At 45.1% G+C, this 24,054-nt stretch overlaps 1 protein-coding gene across 1 annotated transcript in view; it reads right to left on the reverse strand.

Annotated features, from left to right (window-relative positions):
• Window positions 1-23,617, reverse strand: part of ADGRG4 (adhesion G protein-coupled receptor G4) — a 118,527-nt gene extending 94,910 nt beyond the window's left edge. The window contains 6 exon segments of the mRNA XM_028094135.2: window positions 1,814-1,906; window positions 2,997-3,005; window positions 8,400-8,506; window positions 10,859-11,021; window positions 23,268-23,412; window positions 23,535-23,617. Of these exon segments, the coding sequence (XP_027949936.1) occupies window positions 1,814-1,906; window positions 2,997-3,005; window positions 8,400-8,506; window positions 10,859-11,021; window positions 23,268-23,412; window positions 23,535-23,617 (600 nt within the window).
• Between the last annotated feature and the right edge of the window lie 437 nt (window positions 23,618-24,054).

Below are 24,054 nucleotides of genomic sequence, written 5' to 3' on the forward strand. Positions count from 1 at the left end.
ATAAATAAATAGGGGTGCCTGGGTTGGCTGTCAATGAAGTATCTGCCTTCGGCTCAGGTCATGATCTCAGGGTCCTGGGATCGAGTCCCGTGTCGGGCTCCCTGCTCAGCGGGGAGCCTGCTTCTCCCTCTGCCCTTCACCCCCCTCGTTCTCTCTCTCTCTCAAATAAATAAATAAAGTCTTTAAAAATACATAAATAAATAGATAAATAAAACAAAATAAAATAAAAAGTGTAATTAGGGGCTCCTGGGTGGCTCAGTCACTTAAGCATCCGACTCTTGGTTTCGGCTCAGGTTATGATCTCAGGGTTGTGAGATCGAGCCCCGCATCTCGAGGGAGTCTGTTTGAGATTCTTTCCCTCTGCCCCTCCCTCCACTCACTCTCTCTAAAAATATAAATAAGTAATTTTTTAAAGTGTAATTAAAGCTGCTTATTTGGGAAATACACTGGAGATCTCTTTTTCTCCAGCCAAAACGGTGTTAAAACTATGAATCTTACAGAACCGTATTACAGAAGCTTGGACGTAGGGTGCTGATGGGCCTTTTCTGATTTTAAATAAAATGCACTTCTGAATGATTTACTACTGATTTAAACATTTCTTTTCCTATAGGATAATGCAACATATTGTATTTCTTACCACTTCTAAGTGGGATTTGGAGTGAATAGACTCGCTTTACATTGAATGTAACAGGAGCCAATTAGGAAACCAAATGAATCTTGGGCTCGCTCCGAGCGCCAGCCATTAATACCGCTCTTCATATTTACCAAGCAGTCTACTGCCATTCTCATTAGAATAATAATGGAATTTGTATGACTTGGACGGATTTTCTAAACTACAAGCTTAGAAGTAGGTGATGTCTAAATCTTTTATGAGTTGTAAGATGAAATTCAGCTTAAATTTACAGTGCTGTAGGAGGGCCAGACTGAGAATCCATAACCAGCTGTGAGATCATATTTCTGTTCTTTCATTTCCCTGGGCCTCAGTTTCCTTATCTGTAAAAATGGAGATAATAATCTGCCTATTTCCCAGAGCTGCTATGGAAGAGGATCAAATGAGGTGATATTTTAAAGGCAATTTCAAAGTCTAAAGTGCTATAGAAATGGATATGATTGCTATCTATAAAATGGAATTTTCAGTAGCAAACAATCCAATTTATATCTTTCTTGCATTTCCTCTAAACTTCTATAACAATTCCAACGTATGTTTCAGAAACTTACCCGGCACCCAATAAATAACTCACGGGACACACTACAGAATACTATGCAGCCATTAAAAGGAATCAGGTAAGTCTGTATGTCCATCAGGTATGAGAAGGTGGGGGATGGGCACCGAGGACTCTCCTTTGTATACCGACAATTCTGTACTGCCTGGTTCTTTTTGTGATTATCATCCGTTACCTACGCAATTTTTAAAATTGAAGGAAAGGAGACAGGAAGGGAGGGAGGGGAGAGAGGAAGTGGACAAGACAGGACGGAAGAACGCATACTAAATAGGTTTCCTCTACAGCCAATACCGCTCTGTACCGTTTGAGTATTTTGTACTGCGTATGCATTACTTTTATAATTTTTACAAAATGGAAGAAAGAAGAGAAGGAGGAAAAGAAGAGAAGGAGAGAAAGAAAGGGTAGAGAGTAAGGACTTTTGTTTTATGCCTCATACAATCATATGCAACTTGGTTCTTTTGTGAGGAATATGTGTTTCTTTCGTCGTTTAAAAAAATGTAAAGGCAAGAAGAAAGAAGGGAGAGAAGGAAGGAAAGAGGGACGTAGGGCAGAAAGAAGGGAGCATAGAAGAAAGGAAGAAAGACACTTACCTGAGAGCTGGATTCCTGTAACTTCCCACCCCGTGTCCCTATGGGGTCCAGAGGAATTTGCTCTACGAACGACCGGATCTGGTCTCCAAATGCCTATGCTTGATGTGAAATGGAACGAGCAAAACGCAGGAAGGCTCCTCATCCACTGGCTATGCCTCAGTCACTGGTTTTTTGTTTTTTGGTTTTTTTTCCCTGGATCAACCCAGCCTCTCTGCTCTTAGCTTTATGGGGCTTATTGACCAGGGCAGATTCTCTTTCTGTGGCTTATGGTACGTCATGGGGCTGCTCTCCCGAGCAGGAAATCAGCCTGAGCAAAGTTCTCCGGTTATTACATACCTGCAATAACCCATTAATTTGAGGGCTCTTTGCCGGTGTTCACTAAGGATTATCTGCAGTTGCTAGTTGATTATCACTTTAATTAAATTGGGTATATTAAACCAGTACTTGCACACTTAACTAAGGCTCATTTCACTTTATTGAGGACACGGGGATGGGGCAGAGTGTTCAGAACTATGAGCAAAAATCAGGGGCCAAGGAAGTGTCAGCATGATCATGTCTCATGCCATCAAGTGAGATGGAGCCACCTCTGTATCCCCACTGCAGATCCATTCTTCAAGTTGCTTTGAAAATCGATTTACAGAACTGGTTTTGTGTCATTTGCAAGAGGGGGATGTAGTTTTTGCCCCAGAAGGTGTCATTATAACCCTTTGGAATGATGGAAATAGCCTCAAATCCCATTGAGCATCCAGGGATGATCCCCGCCAGCCTCTGTGTTTCCAAGGTCAGGACTCTATGTTCAGAGGGTACAGTGAGTTGCTCAAGGTCACAGAGATTATGAGAACAGGAGTTAGGACTGAGGACTCCTGGTTCCCAGGCCCACGCATTTTCCCCTCCATCTCACATCTTAAATGGACAAATTCAGTCTAATAACGAACTGAGTCAACCTGTTATCTGTAGGCCAGTGGCTCTCCACAGGGGGAAAGGGGAAGGAGGGAGTGTGGCAGAATTATCCATTATTCATCTCCAAGCCCAGAAACTGTGACTGGTGTGGTGGTTGAGAGCCCAGCCTTTCCAGAAAGGTAGACTAAAGTTTGATTCTCGGTTGTGTGATACAGGGCCGGTTCCTTAACCTCTCGGGAGCCCCCAGGGTCCTCATTTGTAAACTGTGGCTAATGGCACTCACCTCATATCCCTGTGAAGATTACGGGAGACAGTGGGTGTAAAGGGCTGAGCCCAGGGCCTGGCCGGGGTCCCTGGGACACTGCTCCTGCCTAGAACACCACTGTTTTCTCCTCCCACTGTGTGCAAGGCTGAGCTTTTGTGACCTGCTCCCTACGTGGCCCACACAGCTTACAAGGGGGTGTGGGGCAATGGCCAAGGATCATCCTCACGTTTCCTTGGCATTGGCTTCTATTTCACACCAGGTCCGCTCACCGGTCTTCTTCCCCCACCACCATAACACTATGAGCTCTGGAAGGACAGAGCTCCATGTCATTCAGTGGCTCACACACACTGCCCAGCACAGAGAGTGCTCACTGAATACATGACTAAAGCATGCACTTGCTGAGGACAGGGAAGCACATCTCTTTTCTCCTCGTGCCCTGCCCCAGGAGTTGGCACAGTGCCTGGCACATAGTAGATGCTTCATGCATATTTGTTGAATTGAAAAAGAATATAGAGGAGACTATATTCATATGTACTTGGATATGTTAAGAAAATTCTGTGGGAGGAGACCCCGATGAGAAGAGCTGATTCTAGAAAAGGAGACTGAGAGGGGTTTGGTTGGGAGGGAAACTTAATTTTCTCTGCATATGTTTTTGTTCAGCTAGAAGTTTCATCATTTGCAGATGTTACTTTTAAAAAAAATTTCATCATTTGCATATGTTACTTAAAAAAAAAAATCCAATGTAGTGTGGGGCACCCGGCTGGCTCAGTCAGGGGTCATGGGTTCAAGCCCCATATTGGGAGTAGAGTTCATTAAAAAAAAAATCCAAAGTAGTGCAAATGAAATAACTGACTGAAAAATGAAACATGCAGAAAAATGAAGAGGCTGGAAGTCTTTGGTCAGGGAAAAAAATGCCACCTGAGGAGGGAGGGTTTCAATGGGTATCTTCCATTTTCTGGAAGGTTAGAAGGAGAAAGTTGACCATCTGTTCTCTGTATCTACAGAGTAATAGGAAATGGGCTGAAATTGTAGTGGGAGATATGAGTTAAACATAAGTAAGTCGTTACTGCCGATAGGAGTTGATAAACACCAGAAAAGGTTGTCACGGGATGTGATGAGCCATCCCGGAAACTCGAAGGTCTAGAGAGCTCATGGGGCTCTGCTGATTTGCTTGTCCTCCCACAGAGAGAGATAGCTGAGCTTATTGAGACTCTGTCCCTGTTTCTGACACTAGAAGAGACCTTTAATCTGGTGAAGGTCCATGCTATCATCATTCCCTCTTCCCTTCCTGGTGTGAGCATCCCACCAGGCCAACCGAGAGTCGGGCGATTTCCGTGCAACATGGCCCCCAACCGCAAATCAGCCATTGAGTTTGGGTCTTAACCATAGAAATAATGAAAGGGTCCAATGCTAGGGGGAAAAATCATCTGTGCTGGGGACTTGCTAAGTGATTTTCAAGGGCAATTTTGATTAGGTCTGCCTGCCGCCTTAAACACTCCCATCCAACCGACTTCCTGCTAGTTGTCATTTCCATCATAACTTCATACATTTGCTACCTATGTGGGCAGCCTTTAACAACACATTTTTAGACATCACCTAAATGTGCACGCTTTTAAACACGACATAAAAGGGAGGGACTGTACCACAAGAGAGGCAGCACGGCAGCATAGTTAGTAAAAAAGACTCTGAAGCCAGACTGCTTGGGTTCTCTCTTATCTCACTGCCTCAGCTTCTTCATCTGCAAAATGGGGATAATGATGATGATGATGATGATAGTATCCATGTCTAGTGTTTTTTTTTAAAGATTTATTTATTTATTTATTTGAAAGAGAGAGAATGAGAGAGAGAGAAAGAGAGAGAGAGCACATGAGAGGGGGGAGGGTCAGAGGGAGAAGCAGACTCCCTGCTGAGCAGGGAGCCCGATGCGGGACTCGATCCCGGGACTCCAGGATCATGACCTGAGCCGAAGGCAGTCACTTAACCAACTGAGCCACCCAGGCACCCAGGCACGTCTAGTGTTTTCTACGGTATAAATGAGACAATACATGTAAAGCACTTAGAATACTGCATGGTACATAATAAATTTATTTTTCAACCTCAACAAGTATTCATTTAGTCAAGAACATTTGATGAGTCTAAGATGCTGGGGATTCGGCAGTAAACAAAACAGATAACTCTCCTCATAAAATTTATGTTCAGATGTTCTAGAAACAGGCTGAGGTCAGTGTGCCAGGCAAAGAACAAAGTAAGGGGACCACAGTGAGAGGAGAGACATACTGGAGAGCCAAATCATGCACACATAGGCTCTGGTGGGCCATTTTCAGAATTTTGGCTTTACTCTGGAGAAAGGGAGAGCCACCCTTGCAGAGTTTTTCAAAACTTATGACTTGGAAATGACATCAAACTTGCAGAAGAAAGCTGTAAGAAAATTGCAATTGTTAACATTTTGCCACATTTGCCTGATCATCTCTCTTTACATTTATTTTCTGAAACACTTAAGCGGTGGAGCATGGGATACTTGATCTCGAGGTTGTGAGTTTGAGCCCCACATTGGGGGTGGAGATGACTTGAAAATAAAAATCTTTTTTTAAAAAAAGAAACACTTAAGAGTAAATTGGAGCTATGGTGCCCCTTTACCCCAAACACCTCGGTTGGCATTTTCCTAAGAACAAAAAGTGCTTCTTACATAACCATAGTATAATTATCAAAATTGGGCAATTTACCTTGATGTAATCTCATCTCCTCTATGGTCCATATTAACATTTATCTACTGTCTCACTAATATCGTCTATTGCAGTCTTCCCCTCTGATCCAGGAGCAATCAAGGATGACCAGCTGCTTTTAGCTGTCATTATGTTTTAGTCTCCTTTAATCTGGAAATATTCTTCGACTTACCTTGACTTTCATGATGTCAACATTTTTGAAGTGTACAGGCCAACCATTTTACAAAACATCCCTTAATTTGGGTTTGTCTAATCTTTCCTCCTAGTTCCGGTTATGTATTTCTGGCAGGAAGAGCACAGAAGTGATGTTGTGTCCTCAGGGCATCACGTTAGGACACACATGATGTCACTCTGTCCCATGATTGAAGATGCTAACTTTGATCAGTTGGTTAAGGTGACATTCACCAGATTCCTCCACTGAAAAGTTATAATTTTTCCACTTGTAATTCAGAAGTGATCTACGGGAAAATACTTAGGGTCTGCGTCAATATCCTGTTCCTCCTTGTCTTAGTCTTTTGGGGCTCCTGTAACAAAACACCGAAGACAGGGTAACTTATAAACAACAGACATTTATTTCTCACAGTTCTAGAGACTGGGTGTGCAAGATCAAGACACTGGCCAATTCAATGTCTGGTGAGGGCCCACCTTATGGCTCGTAGATGGCCATTTCTTGCTGTGCCCATACATGGCAGAAGGAATGAGGGAGCTCCTGGGGGGTCTAATCCTATTCAGAAGAGCTTCACCCTAATGACCTCCCAAAGGCCTCCAAATATTGTCACAGTGGGGATTGGGATTTTGACATAGAGACTTTGGCTCCTTTGAATTCTGCCAACCATAGTGGAACTAAAATTAAAAAAAAAAAAAAAAAAAAAAAAGCATGGCATTGCAGAGAAAGCCCTTCCACAGCCTGGGCCTTATGGGCTTCTTCCTCTCCATCCCTTACTGCTCCCCTTTCTCAAATCTGATGCTTTGCTTATAGTGAACCATTTAGAATTCCCCAAATGTCCCATTCTCTTTCATTCTTCTGTGCTTTTGCAAATGTTGTTCCCTTGGTCTAGAATATTCTTTTCACAGCCTGTCCTCCCCCACGCCTTGGCTGCCTGAAGATTTTCTACTCATCCTTCAAGACTTGACACAGTTATTTTCTTTTCTGCTGTGAAGTCTTCCCTGAGCCATTCCTTCCCCCTGCATCCCATCCCAGGTAGAAATTATCATTCAAGCCATTGTGGGACAAGAGTTCCTCTCCTTTGGTGCCACGTTTCTGGACTTCTAGGAGAGATAAAATCACGTTTTCAGGTTCTTTTTGTCCTAATGTATCAAGGATAATGATTGGCCCTGTTGATATAAGTGAAGCCCCAAGGCTGGCATCCTTAAGGCTTAACAGTGGTAGGATTCCCAGGAGAGCAGAGGCCTGCTCAGACTGCCCTGGGGACATGGGTAGGCCAGAACTCAAAGGAACCTGGGGCACAGGGAAGAGGGAGACAGGCTTAGTTAACTAGGAGACTCAAATCAATTGAGTTTTGAGGCTTCTATAAGGACAAACCCTTTCCCTTAGTGGCCTCCAAATCTTCCATAAAATTTTTTAATGTAACCTCTACACCCAACATGGGGCTTGAACACATGACCCCAGGCTCATGAGCTTCATGACTCAGCCAGCCAGGTGCCCCTGTGCCCTCCAGATCTTCTTTTTTCTTCTTTTTCTTGTTATCTGACAGTGAGCTGTGAACATCCAAGTCGGTCACACCCTTTATGTCAGCTGGAAAACTGTGTAAGATACCTTAAGATCACCCTCCTGTAAAGGTCTAGCTTCCTGAAACGTTTCCTTCAGTGTTTTTGGAGATGAGTCTCATTAGCAGCTCTTAGGTCCCATCAAAGTTCTCCAGTGTTCAGCACCCTCCAGTCAAAGGCCACTAGGAACACATCTGTATTTGAACAAGTTGAGTTTATTACTTGTTGCAACAAGGGAGAGTACACGTTGTGGAGGAACCGTGAGGCATCTCAGCAAGACAGAGGAAAGATTTCTGACAGGATTTGGGCTTTGGTTGGGTAATTTGGGGATGGTATAAGGAGGTAGGGTTTTGCTTTAGATTAGGTGCTGTCAGAAAGTGGGGACAATTCCATGACTGAGTATCTCAGTAAGTCTAATCTACAGAGAGAACCCACTACAGTGAGGATAAAGCTATAGTTGTCCCCTCTGACCCACAGGGGATCCCTTCCAAGACCTCTAATGGATGCCTGAAACCATGGATAGTACTGAACCCTACATAGACTATGTTTGTTTCTATAGATATATATATCTATGATAATGTTTAATTTATATATTGGGCATGGGAAGAGATGAACAACATAACTAATAATAAAATAGAACAATGATGACAGTATACTGTAATAAAAGGTCTGTGAATGTGGTCTCTCTCTCTCTCTCAAAATATCTTATTGTCCTGTACTCACCCTCCTTCTTGTGACGACGTGAGATGATTAAATGCGTAGTGATGAGGGGTGCCTGGGTGGCTCAATGGTTAAGCGTCTGCCTTCAGCTCAGGTCATGATCCCAGGGTCCTGGGATCGAGCCCCGCATCGGGCTCCCCGCTCCGCGGAAAGCCTGCTTCTCCCTCTCCCCCTCCCCCTGCTTGTGTTCCCTCTCTCGCTGTGGCTCTCTCGGTCAAATAAATAAATAAAATCTTAAAATAAAAAATACGTAGCGATGAGACGCCATGAGGTGAATGACGTAGGCGCTGTGACGCAGCGTCAGGCCACTGGGGATCTTCTCATGATTCATCAGGAGGATCAGCTGCTTCTTCTCGACTGTGGTTGACCATGGGTAACAAACTGTAGAAAGCAGAACTGAGGATCAAGAGGGGCTCCTTTACCTTAACTCCTAGAGAGGCAGCAGTCACTCACACTAGCCAGGAGGGGGAGATATTTGGCATTTTATGGGCTACAGGCTGATCCTGTTTTTGTCTACACTTAGACAAAATTGTGAAGCAGCCTTGTTTGATCTTACTCTATCGTGGTCTTAGAGTAACCTTGGCTGACACTGGTGTTCTCTAAGATTGTTTATGTCTAACGGGAGAATAACGTAGTCTAGCTGTGAGTACGAGCCAGCTTGTACCAACACTCAGGCCTCACTGTGAGCATCAGACCGCGGCCTGGATGACAGGGGCTGCTTTTCTTTCTCTCTTGGCCAAAGACAGATGAAGTCCAGCTACAGGACATTACTCCATGATACCCAGATTTCCCTACTGCTGATCAGGGTGGCTATCTAGATCTAGAAAACTCAGTCTGTAGTTGGGCTGGGGTTAGTCTCTCCTGCTTGCTGCGGGATGAACTGTTGCATTCTCTGAGATGAAAATGACCGCACAGTAAGAAGTCAATATAAAAAGACTGGGGTGTTTGCATCAGCCAATGTAACATAAGCAATTATCCAAAGGAAATATCAGTAATAGGTCTTGAAGTCAGGGGCCTAGATTATGAAACCCAGCTAATGAAAACATGTCCCAGAATCCAATCAAGTCTGTGTTAGACTAGAAGGTGGCTTTTTTCCTTTAGCTTTGTCACAAACTCTTCTGTTTGCCCTGTATTGTTTACATAAATGTAACAAGTGATATTTGCTATAGTACGAACTCTCCCTTGGCTGGCTAAGAGGAAATCAAAGGCTAGGTGATCATCTGTGACAACACCAGCTAATGAATTCAGAAGAGTCTGTTGGGCTTCCAGAGCAGAAGTGTGTCGTTTATGATTTCTGTTAATGGCAGAGACAAGTTTGGGCCCACCTATCTAGTTGTACTACCCCCCCTTATGGAACTGCAGCTCAGAGTGTAGGCATAAAGAGGGAATCAGCTATCCCTCTTACAAGTTCTCCTGAATAACCTGTGTTTGCCTCATGTGTGAGGCTTCTGGGTGTCCTTCCCAAGGTATAGGAATGATATCCGTACAAAAGTGGCACTCTAGTGGAGCACAGGTTGTATTAGAAATATAACTACTGGGGCGCCTGGGTGGCTCAGTCGGTTAAGCACGTGCCTTCAGCTCAGGTCGTGATCCCAGGGTCCTAGGATTGAGTCCCGCATCGGGCTCCCTGCTTAGCCAGGAGCCCGCTTCTCCCTCTCCCTCTGCTGCTCCCCCTGCTTGTGCTCTCTCTTTGTCAAATAAATATATAAAATGTAAAAAAATATATATAACTATTATTTACTACAATGGGAGTAAGCCAATTTGTGTCTCTCGAGATGGACAAAACCCTTTAGTGGAGTTAAACAGTTCTTGCAAAGTAGGTTGAAAAGAACAGACCTTTCCAGGGATGCTTGGGTGGCTCAGTCATTAAGCGTCTGCCTTCGTCTGCCTTCGGCTCAGGTCATGATCCCAGGGTCCTGGGATCAAGCCCCGCATCAGGCTCCCTGCTCGGCGGGAAGCCTGCTTCTCCCTCTCCCCCTCCCCCTGCTTGTGTACCTTCTCTTGCTGTATCTTGCCCTGTCAAATAAATAAATAAAATCTAAAAAAAAAAAAAAAAAAAAAGAACAGACCTTTCCATCCGGAAGATCCCCAATATCAGTGCCTACTCCTGATTGACTAGGATTTGCTGATAAGATCCTAAGGACTTCACAGAAGCATTTTGTTGATGTGAGGTTAAGGTCCAATTTTTATAAGACCAAAGGTCAGGGTTAACACTGTGAGGGAAACAAGTGCCAGAAGGAACCTGTAAAAGGGAGCCTACCTCCTGAGGTGTTTAAAGGAATAGCTATTACATTTTTGTCCGCAGGGATAGGCAGGGGGTAACAGATCAAGCAGTCAGTTAAATTCAGGGCAGTGGTTACAGAAAAAAAACACATAAGAGAGTTTGGGTTTTTTCTTAAGAGACATAAGGAGGCAAAAATAATCAGATGGAGACAAGGGATGTCACATGAGCGTTCTAGAGGGCATCGAAGTGGAATAGTAAGCAAGGTTAGTGGGAGAGTAAAAGAACAAAAAGAGTGTTGGAGAATCAGAAAATTCATCTTGTTCTGTCATCTTGGGCAGAAGCTATCCACCTCTGAAGTCAGCAGCTTCTGGAGGATTCCCAGGAATCCAAAGCTGAAGGTCTTTGGAGTAGAATGGATGCTTGGTAATCAGGATGAAGTGACATACATCTTTTGAGTTGGAAACCATGAACCCAAGGATCAATACCTTGGATCTCCACTGCTATGACAGCTGCTAACAGGACCTGATAAGGTCCTTTCTGTGAAGTCTCAAGAGCAGTTTTTCTCCAGTCTTTTCCAGAAGACAAAATATCCAGCTTGTAGAGCATGCAGAGGCTGTTTAGGTAGATATTTGGAAATGTGGCTTGCACCTGTCGGTGATAAAGCCAGAGGTATTGTATGAATGTCTCGCATGAACTAATCATATCTGCTTGTAATAGGGTAGACTCCAGGGCTGGGGAGGGGGTGAAATTCCGAAACATATAGGGCTTATTATTTCATTAATCCTTATTAATTCATGAGGTAATTTGTGGGTCCCAGAGGGTGTTGACCTTACAGACATTAAAGCTAAAGGTAATACCTTAAGCCGTAGAAGTGTTAAGGTTTCTGAGAGCTTTGCTAGTTTTACATTGGAGTTCCATTAATTCTCTTTACTTTTTATGAGGACTCTGGACGATAAGGACAGTCGAGTTTCCGGGTAAAAGCGAGACATTCACAGAGCTCCTTACTAACAGTGCTGGGAAGTGAGTTTCCCTGTCACCGGAGAGAAAAGTTGGAATGCCCCAGATTGGGAAAAAATGAAATCAGCACTTTATTTTGCCAGATTTAGGGCTTGTTATGTATTGAATTGTGCGCCCCCAAAATTCATATGTTGAAGTCCTAGCCCCCAGGACCTCAGAATGTGATCTTATTTGGAGACAGGGCCTTTGCAGATATAATTAGCTAAGTTGAAATGAGGTCATCAGGGTGGGCCCTAATCCGCTATGACTACTGTCCTTACAGAAAGGAGAGACTTAGACACAGAAACAGGGAAATTGATGTGAGAAAACATAGGGAAAGGCAGCCAGCTGCAAGTCAAGGAGAGAGGCCTGGAATGGACCCTTCCCTCACAGCCTCAGGAGAAACAACGTGAGTTCAAGCCCAACAATGGGCATAGAGCTGACTTCTATCAATCAGCCAATCAATAAAAAAGAAGAAACCAACCCTGCCTTCATCTTGATTTCGGACTTCTTGCCTTCAGAACAGTGAGACAACCAATGTCTGTTATGTAAGCTACCCAGTGTGTGGTACTTTAGTACACAGCCCTAGCACACGAATACAGGGCTATACCGTGTGACAGGAAAAGCTTTAACCCACCATGAAAACAAATAATAACCAGACTTATTTCCAGCCTATTGAGGAGACATTTGTATAAAGTCTATTTGGAGGTGTTCAAAGGGCCCTCCAGGATTTGGTTCCTGTCCATGTCCCACTTTACAATTTAACCAGGATTGGGTTGTTAGCTGGTAGGGCATGTTTTGGAAACATTTTGACAATACCTCTAAAATTACCCCACCGATAGTAATGTAATATCATGGCCAATTTATCTCCGCTGTTGTGGATAATATCATGAAGAATTCTTGCTAAAATCAATTTGAAAGGATTTGGCACTACCAAGTAGCCACACTGACAAGTGCCAAATATTCTCTTTATGCAATGAGCTTTCAAGTATTTCCCAGGTATCTTTTTTCCAAATTAAAGGCTTCTTTCTGGCAGTTAACAACAGTTAATGACAATCTGTCTCTGACGGTTAACAACAATCTCAGAAGAATCTATTAATTCCTCCAAAGTCTTCTCCTTTCTGAGTGATCACAGGAGCAATTATCTGGGCCAAATCTACTTGTCTAGCATAGTGGCCAGCTAAGATTTTCTTAGAAGATTCTGGGTCCTTGCACTTTGAATTGCACTTCCTTTTTATTATAGCTATTTCCTTACATTAACAGCATCTAAAAGTTCTTGACTTGGTCCATTTTTACAGGTGTTTCTGTCAAGGTCAGCAAACCTCTTTGTTTCAAAGCATTTTGAAGTCAGATTAACCTAAAACCATGTGCTATCAATATAAATATTCCTTCATCTCTTGGCATTTGGTCAATCTAGGCAAAGACCACCAATTAAGTCATCAGAACTTATCTAATTTCTGTGGTAAGTTTATATTTTAAGAGTAAATTTAAGTCTGTGATAGCACACCCTGTTTGTCAATTTTGGGTTTTTGCTTTTCATGTATGAACAATTAACAAGCACAGTGAAATCGGGAGTCTCTCGAAGGTCTGTGCACTGTATGGGTAGTTGCTTGTTGTTGTTTTGTTTTTGTTTTTGTTTTTAACACAGACAAGCAGTTTCGGGATTTCCTTTTTCAGGCAAAGGAAGGAGGCTGGGTTAATAGTGTTGCAGCAATGGGACAGTGGTGTCCGAAGGAGAAAACAACACCTTATGGGAGGTAGGTAACAAGCTGAAAAGTAGTGAGCATTGTTTTTGATTTTTTGTTTTTGAGAGAGAGAGACAGAGCATGCACAAGCAGGGGTGGAGGGGTAGAGGGAGAAGGGAAGAGAGAATCTTAAGCAGGCCCCACACCCAGCGCAGAGCCTGATGCAGGGCTTGATCTCAAGATCCTGAGATCATGACCTGAGCAGAAATCAAGAGTCAGTCCCCGGGCGCCTGGGTGGCTCAGTTGGTTAAGCGACTGCCTTCGGCTCAGGTCATGATCCTGGAGTCCCGGGATCGAGTCCCACATTGGGCTCCCTGCTCAGCGGGGAGTCTGCTTCTCCCTCTGACCCTCTTCCCTCTCGTGCTCTCTATCTCTCATTCTCTCTCAAATAAATAAATAAAATCTTTAAAAAAAAAAAAGAGTCAGTCCCTTAACCGACTGAGCCACCCAGGCGCCCCCAAGTGACCATCGTTTTTTTAATTTAATACAAGAGGGCTTTTTTATTTTTTTTAAAAGATTTTATCTATTTGACAGAGAGAGACACAGCGAGAGAGGGAACACAAGCAGGGAGAGTGGGAGAGGGAGAAGCAGGCTTCCCGCAGAGCGGGGAGCCCAACGTGGGGCTCGATCCCAGGACCCCGGGATCATGACCTGAGCCGAAGGCAGACACTTAGCGACCAAGCCACCCAGGCGCCCCTACAAGAGGGCTTTTTTAGTACAAAAGCATGAAGAACCATTAGGTTTAACTAGAACTGACCTAGCTGAGGTTTCACATTTAGCTACTGCTGGCATAGCTCTGAAGCGAGGGGGATGTGGCTTGGCTACTGGGGCTGATGAAAGACTGAAATAAGCAATAGGCCTCTGATGAGTGTCAGGAGCTTGTAAGGCAGCAGCCCCGATGCCTGTTTACACTCTTTATGAACAGAAGAACAGGTAGGATTGTGAATCCAGAATTCTGAACAAGTTTGTGGGAAGGTTATTGTATCAGTCTTTGTGCTTATACATAACTATGTTCCCTCTACCTTGAAAAGTATTCGGCCATTGAAATATATCCATCTACAACCTAGTCCTGGTCCGCCTATGTCATAGTGCAGGCCGGGTCCTAGTGGGGTGATTAGCACACAATAGAGCAGTCTGGGTGGGGCCTGGGTATAAATACAGGCTGACTCCCCGGGATAGCTCAGACACTGGAGAGAGCCTAGATGAAGACGTCTGGAACCCACCTTTGTGGAGGGAAGGCTCGGATCCAGAGAACGACCAGCATCTACCCACCTACCAGGTGAGCAGTCCCATCAGAAGAACAAGGTAATGAGGGGTGCGGCAGGTGGGGTACATGGAGCAAGTAGGACTCATTTGGTATAGCAATCTTTTTCTTTTTTTCCAGTATAGCAATCTAAACAAATTTTAAAGAAAGAAAGAGATAGAGGGCCGAGGGATAAAGGTACTAAGCAGCTAAGCTAGTTAAAGATCCAGTTCTGACACCGAGGGTCAGCTCAAACTCACAGCAAAAGGGAGCATTTCAATCAGAGGGGAGAGGGCTTCGAAGGAGAGGTGAACCTGGACTTGGAAGGGTAAGTGGCACTCATATGGGTGAAGATGAAGTAACAGGCATTTCAGGCCAGGGGCGAGCCCTGATACCTGTGCGCCTAGAGCAGAGACGGTGGGAGGAGCCTTGGGAGGGGGCGGGGGTGGTGGAGGGGACCAAGCAAGCCACATGGGGTCCTGAAAGCCTGCTAAGGAGCAGGACTGGGCTCCTTGGCAAGGGCACAGCAGTTTCCAAAGGCTCTGAGGTGTGAAAAACTGAGATACACCTTAGAAAATATGTGGGACTTATAAGGTAAATGAGTTGTCTCCACGTAAATCCCTAGGTATGGGAACAGGCAGAGACAAATATCTTCAACAAGGGTTACCTGGTTACTGTCATGTAAGGAGTCTATGACATCACAGAAAAGCAGCAGGGATACTGGGTGGAGATACCAGGGCGGGAAAGACTTCAGGGATCTCTTAGTTGATAGTGGCTCTCTTTATTTGCACTTTTGCCCACAAGGGAAGCTGTTCGGAGGGAGAGATACATTTCCTGACATTATTATTCATATGTGAGCACAAGGTGCTCTCTAGAGGGGCTGAGGGACCCAGAGGAGGAAGCAGCCATGATGCCTCCATTGTGAAGTGTTGATGATCTAACAAACTAAGGACTCCCATTGGTGGAAGCTGGCCAATGGCTGCCTCCTACATAATCACATAATCTGTATGTAACAGCAACCAGTGGGCTTGATTCCCACTAAAGCACCCATATCATAGGGTAGGACTGTTAAAAGGAATAGAGATGGCCCTAGAAGCTAGTGCTTCCCGCCCCAACTTTAACATTTCCACCTCACACACTGAATCCTGCTCTAGGGGAAGGAATACAGTGCAGCATTAATCATCCTTGACATCACTATTCATACGTCAGCACCAGATTTTGTCAGAAGAGCTGTGGGACCCATGGAGGACGGTGGGAGAGGGAAGGGGAGGAACCATGATGCCTCCATTGTGAGGCGTTGATGACCTAACAAACTAAGGACTCCCACTGGTGGAAGCTGGCTCAATGGCTGCCCCCTACTTAATCACATCCTCAGTATCAGCAGCCAATGTGCTTGACTCCCACCTCAGCACCCATATCATAGGGTAAGACTGTTAAGGGGAATAGGGATGACCCTAGAAGGCAGTGTTCCTCTGCCACTACATTTCCACCTCATGCACTGAATCCTGCTCTAGGGGTAGGAATAGAGGGTAGCATTGGTCCTCCCGACTTCACTATTCACATGGGCGGGGGGGGGGGCAGTCGTGATGCCTCCATTAATGGCCTTGCAAAGTAAGGTCTCCGATTGGTGGAAGCTGGCCCAATAGCTGCATCCTGCTTAACCAAGACCTCTATGTCAGCAGCCAATGGGCTCGATTTTAATTGCAGCACTCCTTATGGTAGGTCATTAGGAGCAATAGGGGTGGCCTTGGAAGGTAGTAGTCCCCCATGACGCATCCACTTCTACGTGCCAGATCTCGTCCTAGGAAAAGGACTTGAGAGGGTAGCAGAAGTCGTCCCTGACGTCCCTGACATCACTATTCACATGTCAATACAAGGTGCTCTCTGGTTGGCTAAAGGACCCATGTAGGGGCTGATGATGCCTCTATTGTGAGGTGTTGTCAATCTCTCAAACTAAGGTCTCCCATTGGTGGAAGCTGGCCCAATGGCTGCCTCCTACTTAATCGCATCTTCAGTATCAGCAGCCAATGCACTTGATTCCCACCTCAGTACCCATATCACAGCGAAGGGTCATTAGGGTAAATAGGGATGGCCCTAGAAGTGAATGTCCCCCCCCCCATAACAATTCCATCTTCACACTAAACCCAACTCTAGGAGAATGAATAGAAGGTAGCTTAAGTCATTGGTGACATCACTACTCATATGTCAGCACAAGGTGCTCTCTGAGTGGCTGAGGGGGGGAGAGGGGAGGAGTCATGATGCCTCCATTGTGAGGCACCCATGGCCCCTCTGAGGTCTCCCATTGGTGGAAGCTGGCCAATGACTGCCTCCTACTTAATCACATCCTCAGTATCAGCAGCCAATATGCTCATTTACCACCCGCGCATTCCAAATCATAGGGTCAAGCCATTAAGAGGAATAGGGGTGGCCTTGGAAGGTAGTAGGCCCCATGATACATTCACTTCTACCCGCTAGACCTCATCTTAGGAGAAAGACCTGAGAAGGTAGCATTAGTCATCCCTGATATCATTATTCGTATGTCAGCAACTAGGTACTCTCTGAGTGGCTGAGGGACCCATGGTGGGGAGGAGCCTCCATTGTGAAATGTTGATCGTCCTACAAACTAAGGCTTCCCATTGGTGGATGCTGCCCAATGGCGGCTGCCTCCTGAATCAGCTACCCTGTATCAGCAACCAATGTACTCTTTATCGCCCCAGAACCTCAAATCATAAGGCTCGGCCATTTAGACACATAGGGGTGACCTTAGAAGGTAGTGGTCCCCCCGTGACACCTCCACCCCCACACAGTACAATTCACCCTGGGGAAGGAATTCACAGTGTTCCAGAAGTCATCCTGACATTACTATTCATATGTCTGACCAAGGTTCTCTCTAATTGGCTGAAGGCGGCGAGGAGTCATGACGCCTCCATTGTGAGGTGTTGACTGGCCTCTGAAGCTACGCCTTCCCATTGGTGGAAGCTAGGCCAATAGCTACCCTCCTACTTAATAATGGTCTCTCTCTGCCAACCACAGTGGGGGTTTGTGTTAGATCTAAAGGTGAAAAGGTCTCTCCCCCATTACCTCTCTCTTGAGTATACAAAAAGCATAAGTGGGTTTTAATGAAGGGATTATTATGTCTTGAGACATTAAGTGATAAATGTCGCTGAGAGTTTGTGGAATAGGAAAGACAGTATTACACAAAATGGGAAAGTAATTTTTAAACCTTTTCTGCGTAATTATATGTAAATGTATATAACATATGATCTATATAATTTATATACTATATAAACATATAATGTAAAAAACATTGCCAGTCAGGAAAGGTATGAGCCTTTTCCTGACCCCATTTGAATCTGTTGAAAGGGATTTTAATTTCCTTTTGGGATATATATATGAACTGGGTCGTGGTTGCTATGGAGATCTCAAAGCTCATCCTAACTTCTCCGTGGTTATGTCTGAAATTATGTCTTTGGGGAGATTCAAATTATGAGAATGAGGACTGTGGGTGTCTGCCTCTTAAGATGCCACTTGTTATCAGCTCCCCTCATCTACTAAACTAGAAAGACTCATAGATTCCCAATCTTAATAGATGATTACATTTCATAGTAGATCTTTTATCCTGTCAACCATCCTGAATAACACACCAAATTAATTTGGGGGCATAAATGGATGTGCTTTTTAGGAGAGTTTGGCTCTATTTTCAGCCGTGAATTATGCATTAGTAAGAATTATTTGGACAGCATTCATCATCATTTCCGAAGTTAATGAAATTCCATTACACTTCAGTACATTTTCATTTCACCCAGTGGTAAATTAATTCTCTCTCCCTCTTTCTGTCTCTGTCTCTCACTCCTCTTTTGCATCATTTACAGTAGTTACCGAGTGGGAACATGGCGAGGCTTCCTAAGTAGAATAAGTTAAATAAGGGCCAGGAAAGACAGATGTTTCTGATTCCCTCCATAATGACGATGTGCTCTATAACTCAATGCCAAGTTGAGCAAGGCTGCCTGTTTTCACAGCTGTCACTACTGTTCCACTGCTCGAGAATTCAGGGCAGGGTCTGGGTTCGGGGACGTAGCTAGGCTACAACTTAGAAGTCTGACGTGCAGTTTATCTCCTTAACACCCAGCTCCCACTTCTGCATGCCACCCTGTCACATCGCTGAACACATTGCTTGACCTGGGGGAGCTCTTTGGGCAAACGGGAGGACCAACAGCATTGCCAGGTCCAACTTTGCTCCCACGGAAGAGAAGCCAGCCCGGAGCTCTCCTAGGTGCTGGATAGCTCCCTTTAATTGTTACTGGTCTCATCCTTCCTGGTCCCACCCCGCTTCCAGCCTAGTCAGTGGCTCAGGCCAAATCCAGCTCCCACAGGTCCCCTGCCCAGTGGGCAACAAATCTCTCTCTTCAGTCGGGCTCTCTAGCAACCGATCAAAGTGCACCCTGGAAGCTACTTTGGACCCTCCCCCCCCCCCCACTCACAGGAGGCTCTGCATGTTTCTAGACTCTTCTTCCGGCTAATAGTACAGTGTTTAAAAGGGAGTTCTGGCTCTGAACTCAGAGAGACCAGGGTTAGGGTGCCCTGGACTTCCATGGGAACACCGCCAAGCTCTGTACCAACGGGAGTCCTAGTTTCCACAGCACGAAATGGAGATAATATCTCTCTCACAGGCTCATTATGAGCAAGATATGAGATAATGTATGGGAAAGTATGGAGCATGGGGCCTGGAACTTGGTAAATGGCAGTTATTATGATTATGACTAGCTCATTCTAATGATGCTCACTGACTGCTTTCTGATTTCCTGCACCTTTTCCCTTCAGTTTGCTGTTGAGCACAGCCTCCTGCCCATCGCCCATGAGGCTTCGAGGAGTAACAGGAGGCACTAAATCGTGCAGGTCCAGCCCCACTCATACTAACAACCCCCATCTTCCCAGTATAGGCCAGTCTAGGCCAGTCCAGGCTACCCTGAGCGTGCCATTTGCTTCCTCCCCCATCCCCCCCCAACTCTTGTAAATCCACCTGGCCAGCTTAGTTTACATCAACTATTTGGAGGTTGCGTTCTGCCTACAGAAAGTGAGGGAGGGGCGCCTGGGTGGCTCAGATGGTTAAGCGTCTGCCTTCGGCTCAGGTCATGATCCCAGGGCCCTGGGATCGAGCCCCACATCCGGCTCCCTGCTCTCCCTCTGCCTGCCGCTCCCCCTGCTTGTGCTCTCCCTCTGACAAATAAATAAATAAAATCTTTTTAAAAATAATAAAAAATTTAAAAATTTAAAAAAGAAAAAGAATGGAAACTTTGAATCATTTATAGAGGAAAAGGGCTCCAAATTCCTAAATATCAAAACCATACAAAAACAAGTCCTTTTCCATGGGTGAAAAAATCCTCAATCAATTCTGTCAGAACAATTAGAAATGATCACGGTCAGATGGATTGTTTTCTGGTCGAAGGTATTTGGCCAAACTAACCGGAATGAAATCAGGCAACTGGCAATCCCACTGACTGCACAATCGTTGGTCGTTTTCTAGTCCAGGAAAACGACCTCCACATGAGCAATTCAGGCACGTAATAACAACACAGACTCTCGCTTCTCTCCAGTAGTTACCACTTTAGATTACTCTTCGGCTTGATTTAGTTGCCCTGTGTAACACAATGTATATTTATTCAGATTATTTGGCGTTCTCTATTTCAATTAACTCCAGACAGGTCCCCTCCAGAGGTAAAAGGCAGAGAGCATAAGTGTATTTACCTACATTAACCAAATTGGCAGGTAGTCAGGCAAACAGAACCATGGCAACATCTGTCTAGAAAGCTGCCCCGAGCTCCCGAGCCAGGAGGGTGATTTGAGTCCAGGGGAGATAAGAGCGTAACCTTGACTGCAATTTATAGTTGTCAGGGAAATGGCAGAACTGGGGAGGCGCCTTATTCTTGCTGAAAGCAGAAGCCGTTAATGCGGGGAAGTAATTAGTATTGATTGAGATAGGTACAGTAAATCCTGGGGCCACGTGCAGCCCCTTATCAGGAAATGGTTTCCAAGGGTCACCAATCCTAGGAAGCTCAGGTTGCTGGGACTCATTTGGGACACAGTAAATCTGTATATAAACCTGAGGGCTAAAAGGCTGCAGGAGGCAATCATTAGAGGGGGCACTGAACTGGACCTGGCGCCCAGAAGCTCTGCAGAAGGAGAGTTACACCAGCGGATCACAAGGTCTCTCCCTCTGTCCCTTTTTCCCTTCCTCCCACCACCGCCCCCATTCCACAAACTTTTCCCTACGAAAAGCAATCTACAGAAGTGATCAATTTCTTAAAGTTGAAAGGAGACGCGTATTCTCTCAATGGTGGAAATTAGGTTTCCAGAGGGGCACCTGGCTGGCTTAGTTGGTAGAGCATGCGACTCTTGATCTAGGGGTGGTGAATTCAAGCCCCACGTTGGGTATAGAGCTTACTTTAAAAAAAAAAAAAAAAGGTTTCCAGGGGCACCCGGCTGGCTCAGTCAGTGGGGAAGGAAACTCTTGATCTCGGGGTTGTGGGTTCGAACCCCTTGTTGGGTGTAGAGATTACTTAGAAATAAAATCTTAAAAAAAATAGGTTTCCAGAAATACATAATCCTAATAGAAAGAATATGAAACTCCCCGTCTTTGGAGCAGGCTTCAGGCTGAGACCAGGAACTTAGTTAAAATTGTTTCTCCAGAGTTCTTCATTTTATTCTGGAATGATTTAGTCCCTACCTAATACATGGCCACTACTGTTTTTAGCTAATGCCCCGGTCAGGACCTGCTTGTAACAATACTTTATTTTAGCCGCCGCCAAGAAAAGGTCCATTCTAGACAAGAGACCAAATTAGTACACATTTTCATCTTGCTCTCCTTGAAGATCTCTCCTCTAACAGCAATATTCGAGGGGTCCAAATAATCTGCATCCCCGCCAGCATTTTGATAGTATCAGTTTTGTTTTTGCTTTGTCTCTATTTTAACCATCCTGATCCGGTATGCAGTGGTGTCTCACCGTGGCTTTAATTTGCATTTCCCTCATGACTAATGAGGTTGAGCATCTTTTCATATGCGTGTTTGCCAGCATTATGCCTGGCACATAATAATTGCTCCATGCCAAGATTTCAGGTGGCTTCTACCCTCTTCTTCCCAAATGCACGATTTCAGCAGAGGCCACCGAGAGACAAGATCTTACCTCCCTGCTGGGGATTTTAAGTAGCTGTCACGAGCTGTAGGAGGAAGGCATGGGGGCGCTAGGGAGACAAAGGGGTGTCCTTGGAAACTTCTCACACCACACCATGTAAGTGAACACAGACTTCTGGTAGTGAGAATTGTCCTAATTCTAAAAATGCTTTTCTTTTTTTTTTTAAGATTTTATTTATTTACTTGCCAGAGAGAGACACAGCAAGAGAGGGAACACAAGCAGGGAGAGTGGGAGAGGGAGAAGGAGGCTTCCCGCCGAGCAGGGAGCCCGATGCAGGGCTCGATCCCAGGATCCTGGGATCATGACCTGAGCCGAAGGTAGACTCTTAACGACTGAGCCACCCAGGCACCCCTAAAAACGCTTTTCAATACTAAAAATTCTTTTCAATTCTAGCTTCTCGGGATTAAACACACACACACACACACACACACACACACACACACACACACAGAGGCAGTTTTCTCTTTTTAATTAAACAGTTGTTTCCGTGAATTGTACCCTACAGGTAGACAGCTGGATTGGAAGGTGGCTGTAACCAGCTGCTGAAGAGCTGCCCATGCCCTGGCTGGCTGCATTATTACAGTTATGATTCATATAAAATGAGATGAGAACATTATCTTTACAGCCTCCCCTTCACACTCTGAAATCAAGTCTCTCTAGTTCCTCATTTCTTTTGCTGCTTAACAAGAAAAAAAGCAACTTAATTCTTGAAGCCTGGAACCTGATTGCATTTTGACTCATTCAATATTTATTGAGTAGCTAAAACATGTAAAACTAGGCCAGACAATGGGGGGGAATTTAATGAAATATGAGACATAATCTCAACCCCGGGAGGGCAATTTGTGGTCGTATACCTTGGGCTTATTTCAGGGAACAGCTGAAAATTCTGCTTGTAGTCCAGACTTGGCGCATGGGGCCTAGGCATGAGAGGCAAGGCTTCCTTAAAAAAAAAAAAAAAAAAAAAGTCTTTTTCTTTTTTGATGAACACAAAGTTTCCTTTAGTCCCCCACTCACTTCCTCTTTTTAACAGCATTCTCAGCTTGTGTTCAACTGTTTCCTGTTCACATTTTCCAAATGCCCTTTATTATTCTCAGCCTTAGAAAAACTACAGAGAGACAGCATAAAACGTTATCTAAGCCTTAGTATGTATCCTTAGCCCAAGGAACCAACAAAAGTCAAAAGTGTGGGGAGAGGTGGGGCGAGAGATGTACAACAGTACAAATTATCAAATTACAGAGATGTGTATATGTGTATATGTAATAGAGAGATGGATGATAGATAGATGTTCTTGTTTAAGGAAGCTCTTCACCTAATTGATAATTTAGTGGGAGGAGGACAGGATTATATCTGACAACAAACACTGGAAGGAAGTCAGTCCCTTTCAGCGAATAATTCTGTGCGTGCTTGTTTATTACCGAAGAGAATTTTATGTGAGCCAGGAAGGTTTGAATCACTTAACTACGCAGTCAATTCTTAATTATCCACGTTAAGAGAGAGAAGCAATTGCTCCGATAAACTGAAACAACAGATAATCAAAAATTCTTCCCCTTAATTAGTCACCTGTCCTCCTACAGTCTGTCTCCCCCTCCGCCCGCGCCCAGCAAACATTTGTTGTAAATTAGGGAAAATGTTTTCCCGAGGTAATCTCTCCCCCTACAGGCAACTAGCCTACCAAACCGGTGGATCAGTTCCCCAAGGGGAGGCTGTATCACCAGAGTACCCTGGCACTCGTCTCGGGTGGGGTCCGGGGCGGGTGGGCTGGCGAGGACAGCCTCCTCTCCGCGAGTTGGAAATGTGCGTGTCCGCTAGCCAGAGTGCACACGCGCATCTCCTGCTTCCCGTCCTCGCGCATCCGGGAGGCCGAGCTGGCAAGGAGGAGGAGGTACAGGGTAGTGATCAAGGACTGAGCACGTCAAGGGGAGCTGCTGGGGCTCTGGGTACGCTGCTCTCAGCCTCAGCTTAAAATGAGGATCATAACAATTATTACCTCATTGGGCTGTTGTCAGATGTAAATGGCAGACAATGCAACGCCCCTGACTCACAATGGATGCCCTTGGTGACGTCAGCCATTTTAGTCTTCTTATTAAAGATTGTTGATTGTGCAAAGAACTTTAAATCCCCTCAACTGGGCACCGTGAGTTTGCTGCAAGTGATTCATTACAATCGCACTAAAAACTTTTGACTGCTTAAAATACATTCTAGCAGCGGCAGGTTAGCCTGCAAGAACCATTGCTTTCGTTCTCGCTTCTGAGAACTCTTTCCGGGAGGCAGAGGGGAAAGCTAAGATTACACTTGGGGCCCTGGGCACGCCCCCAAGGGTGGGAAATGTCTCTCCGGAAATTGAGATTCCTGGGCTGGGGGCCTCAGGGAGTCCCGGGGAGCACTTCCTTCAGCACCGAGCACCCCGTTGAGCTTAAAGCTCGGGTAAGCGAAGGCTCCTGGCGGGGGTAGGGGTTTCCGGCCTGACCACCCTCTCTTCCCCACCGGAACTACTCAGGCTTTCTTTA

Source organism: Eumetopias jubatus, unplaced genomic scaffold, assembly GCF_037043125.1.
Source record: "Eumetopias jubatus isolate StellerSeaLion01/CBP00866 unplaced genomic scaffold, mEumJub1_p1.0 scaffold_11, whole genome shotgun sequence".
Taxonomy (NCBI): domain Eukaryota; kingdom Metazoa; phylum Chordata; class Mammalia; order Carnivora; family Otariidae; genus Eumetopias; species Eumetopias jubatus.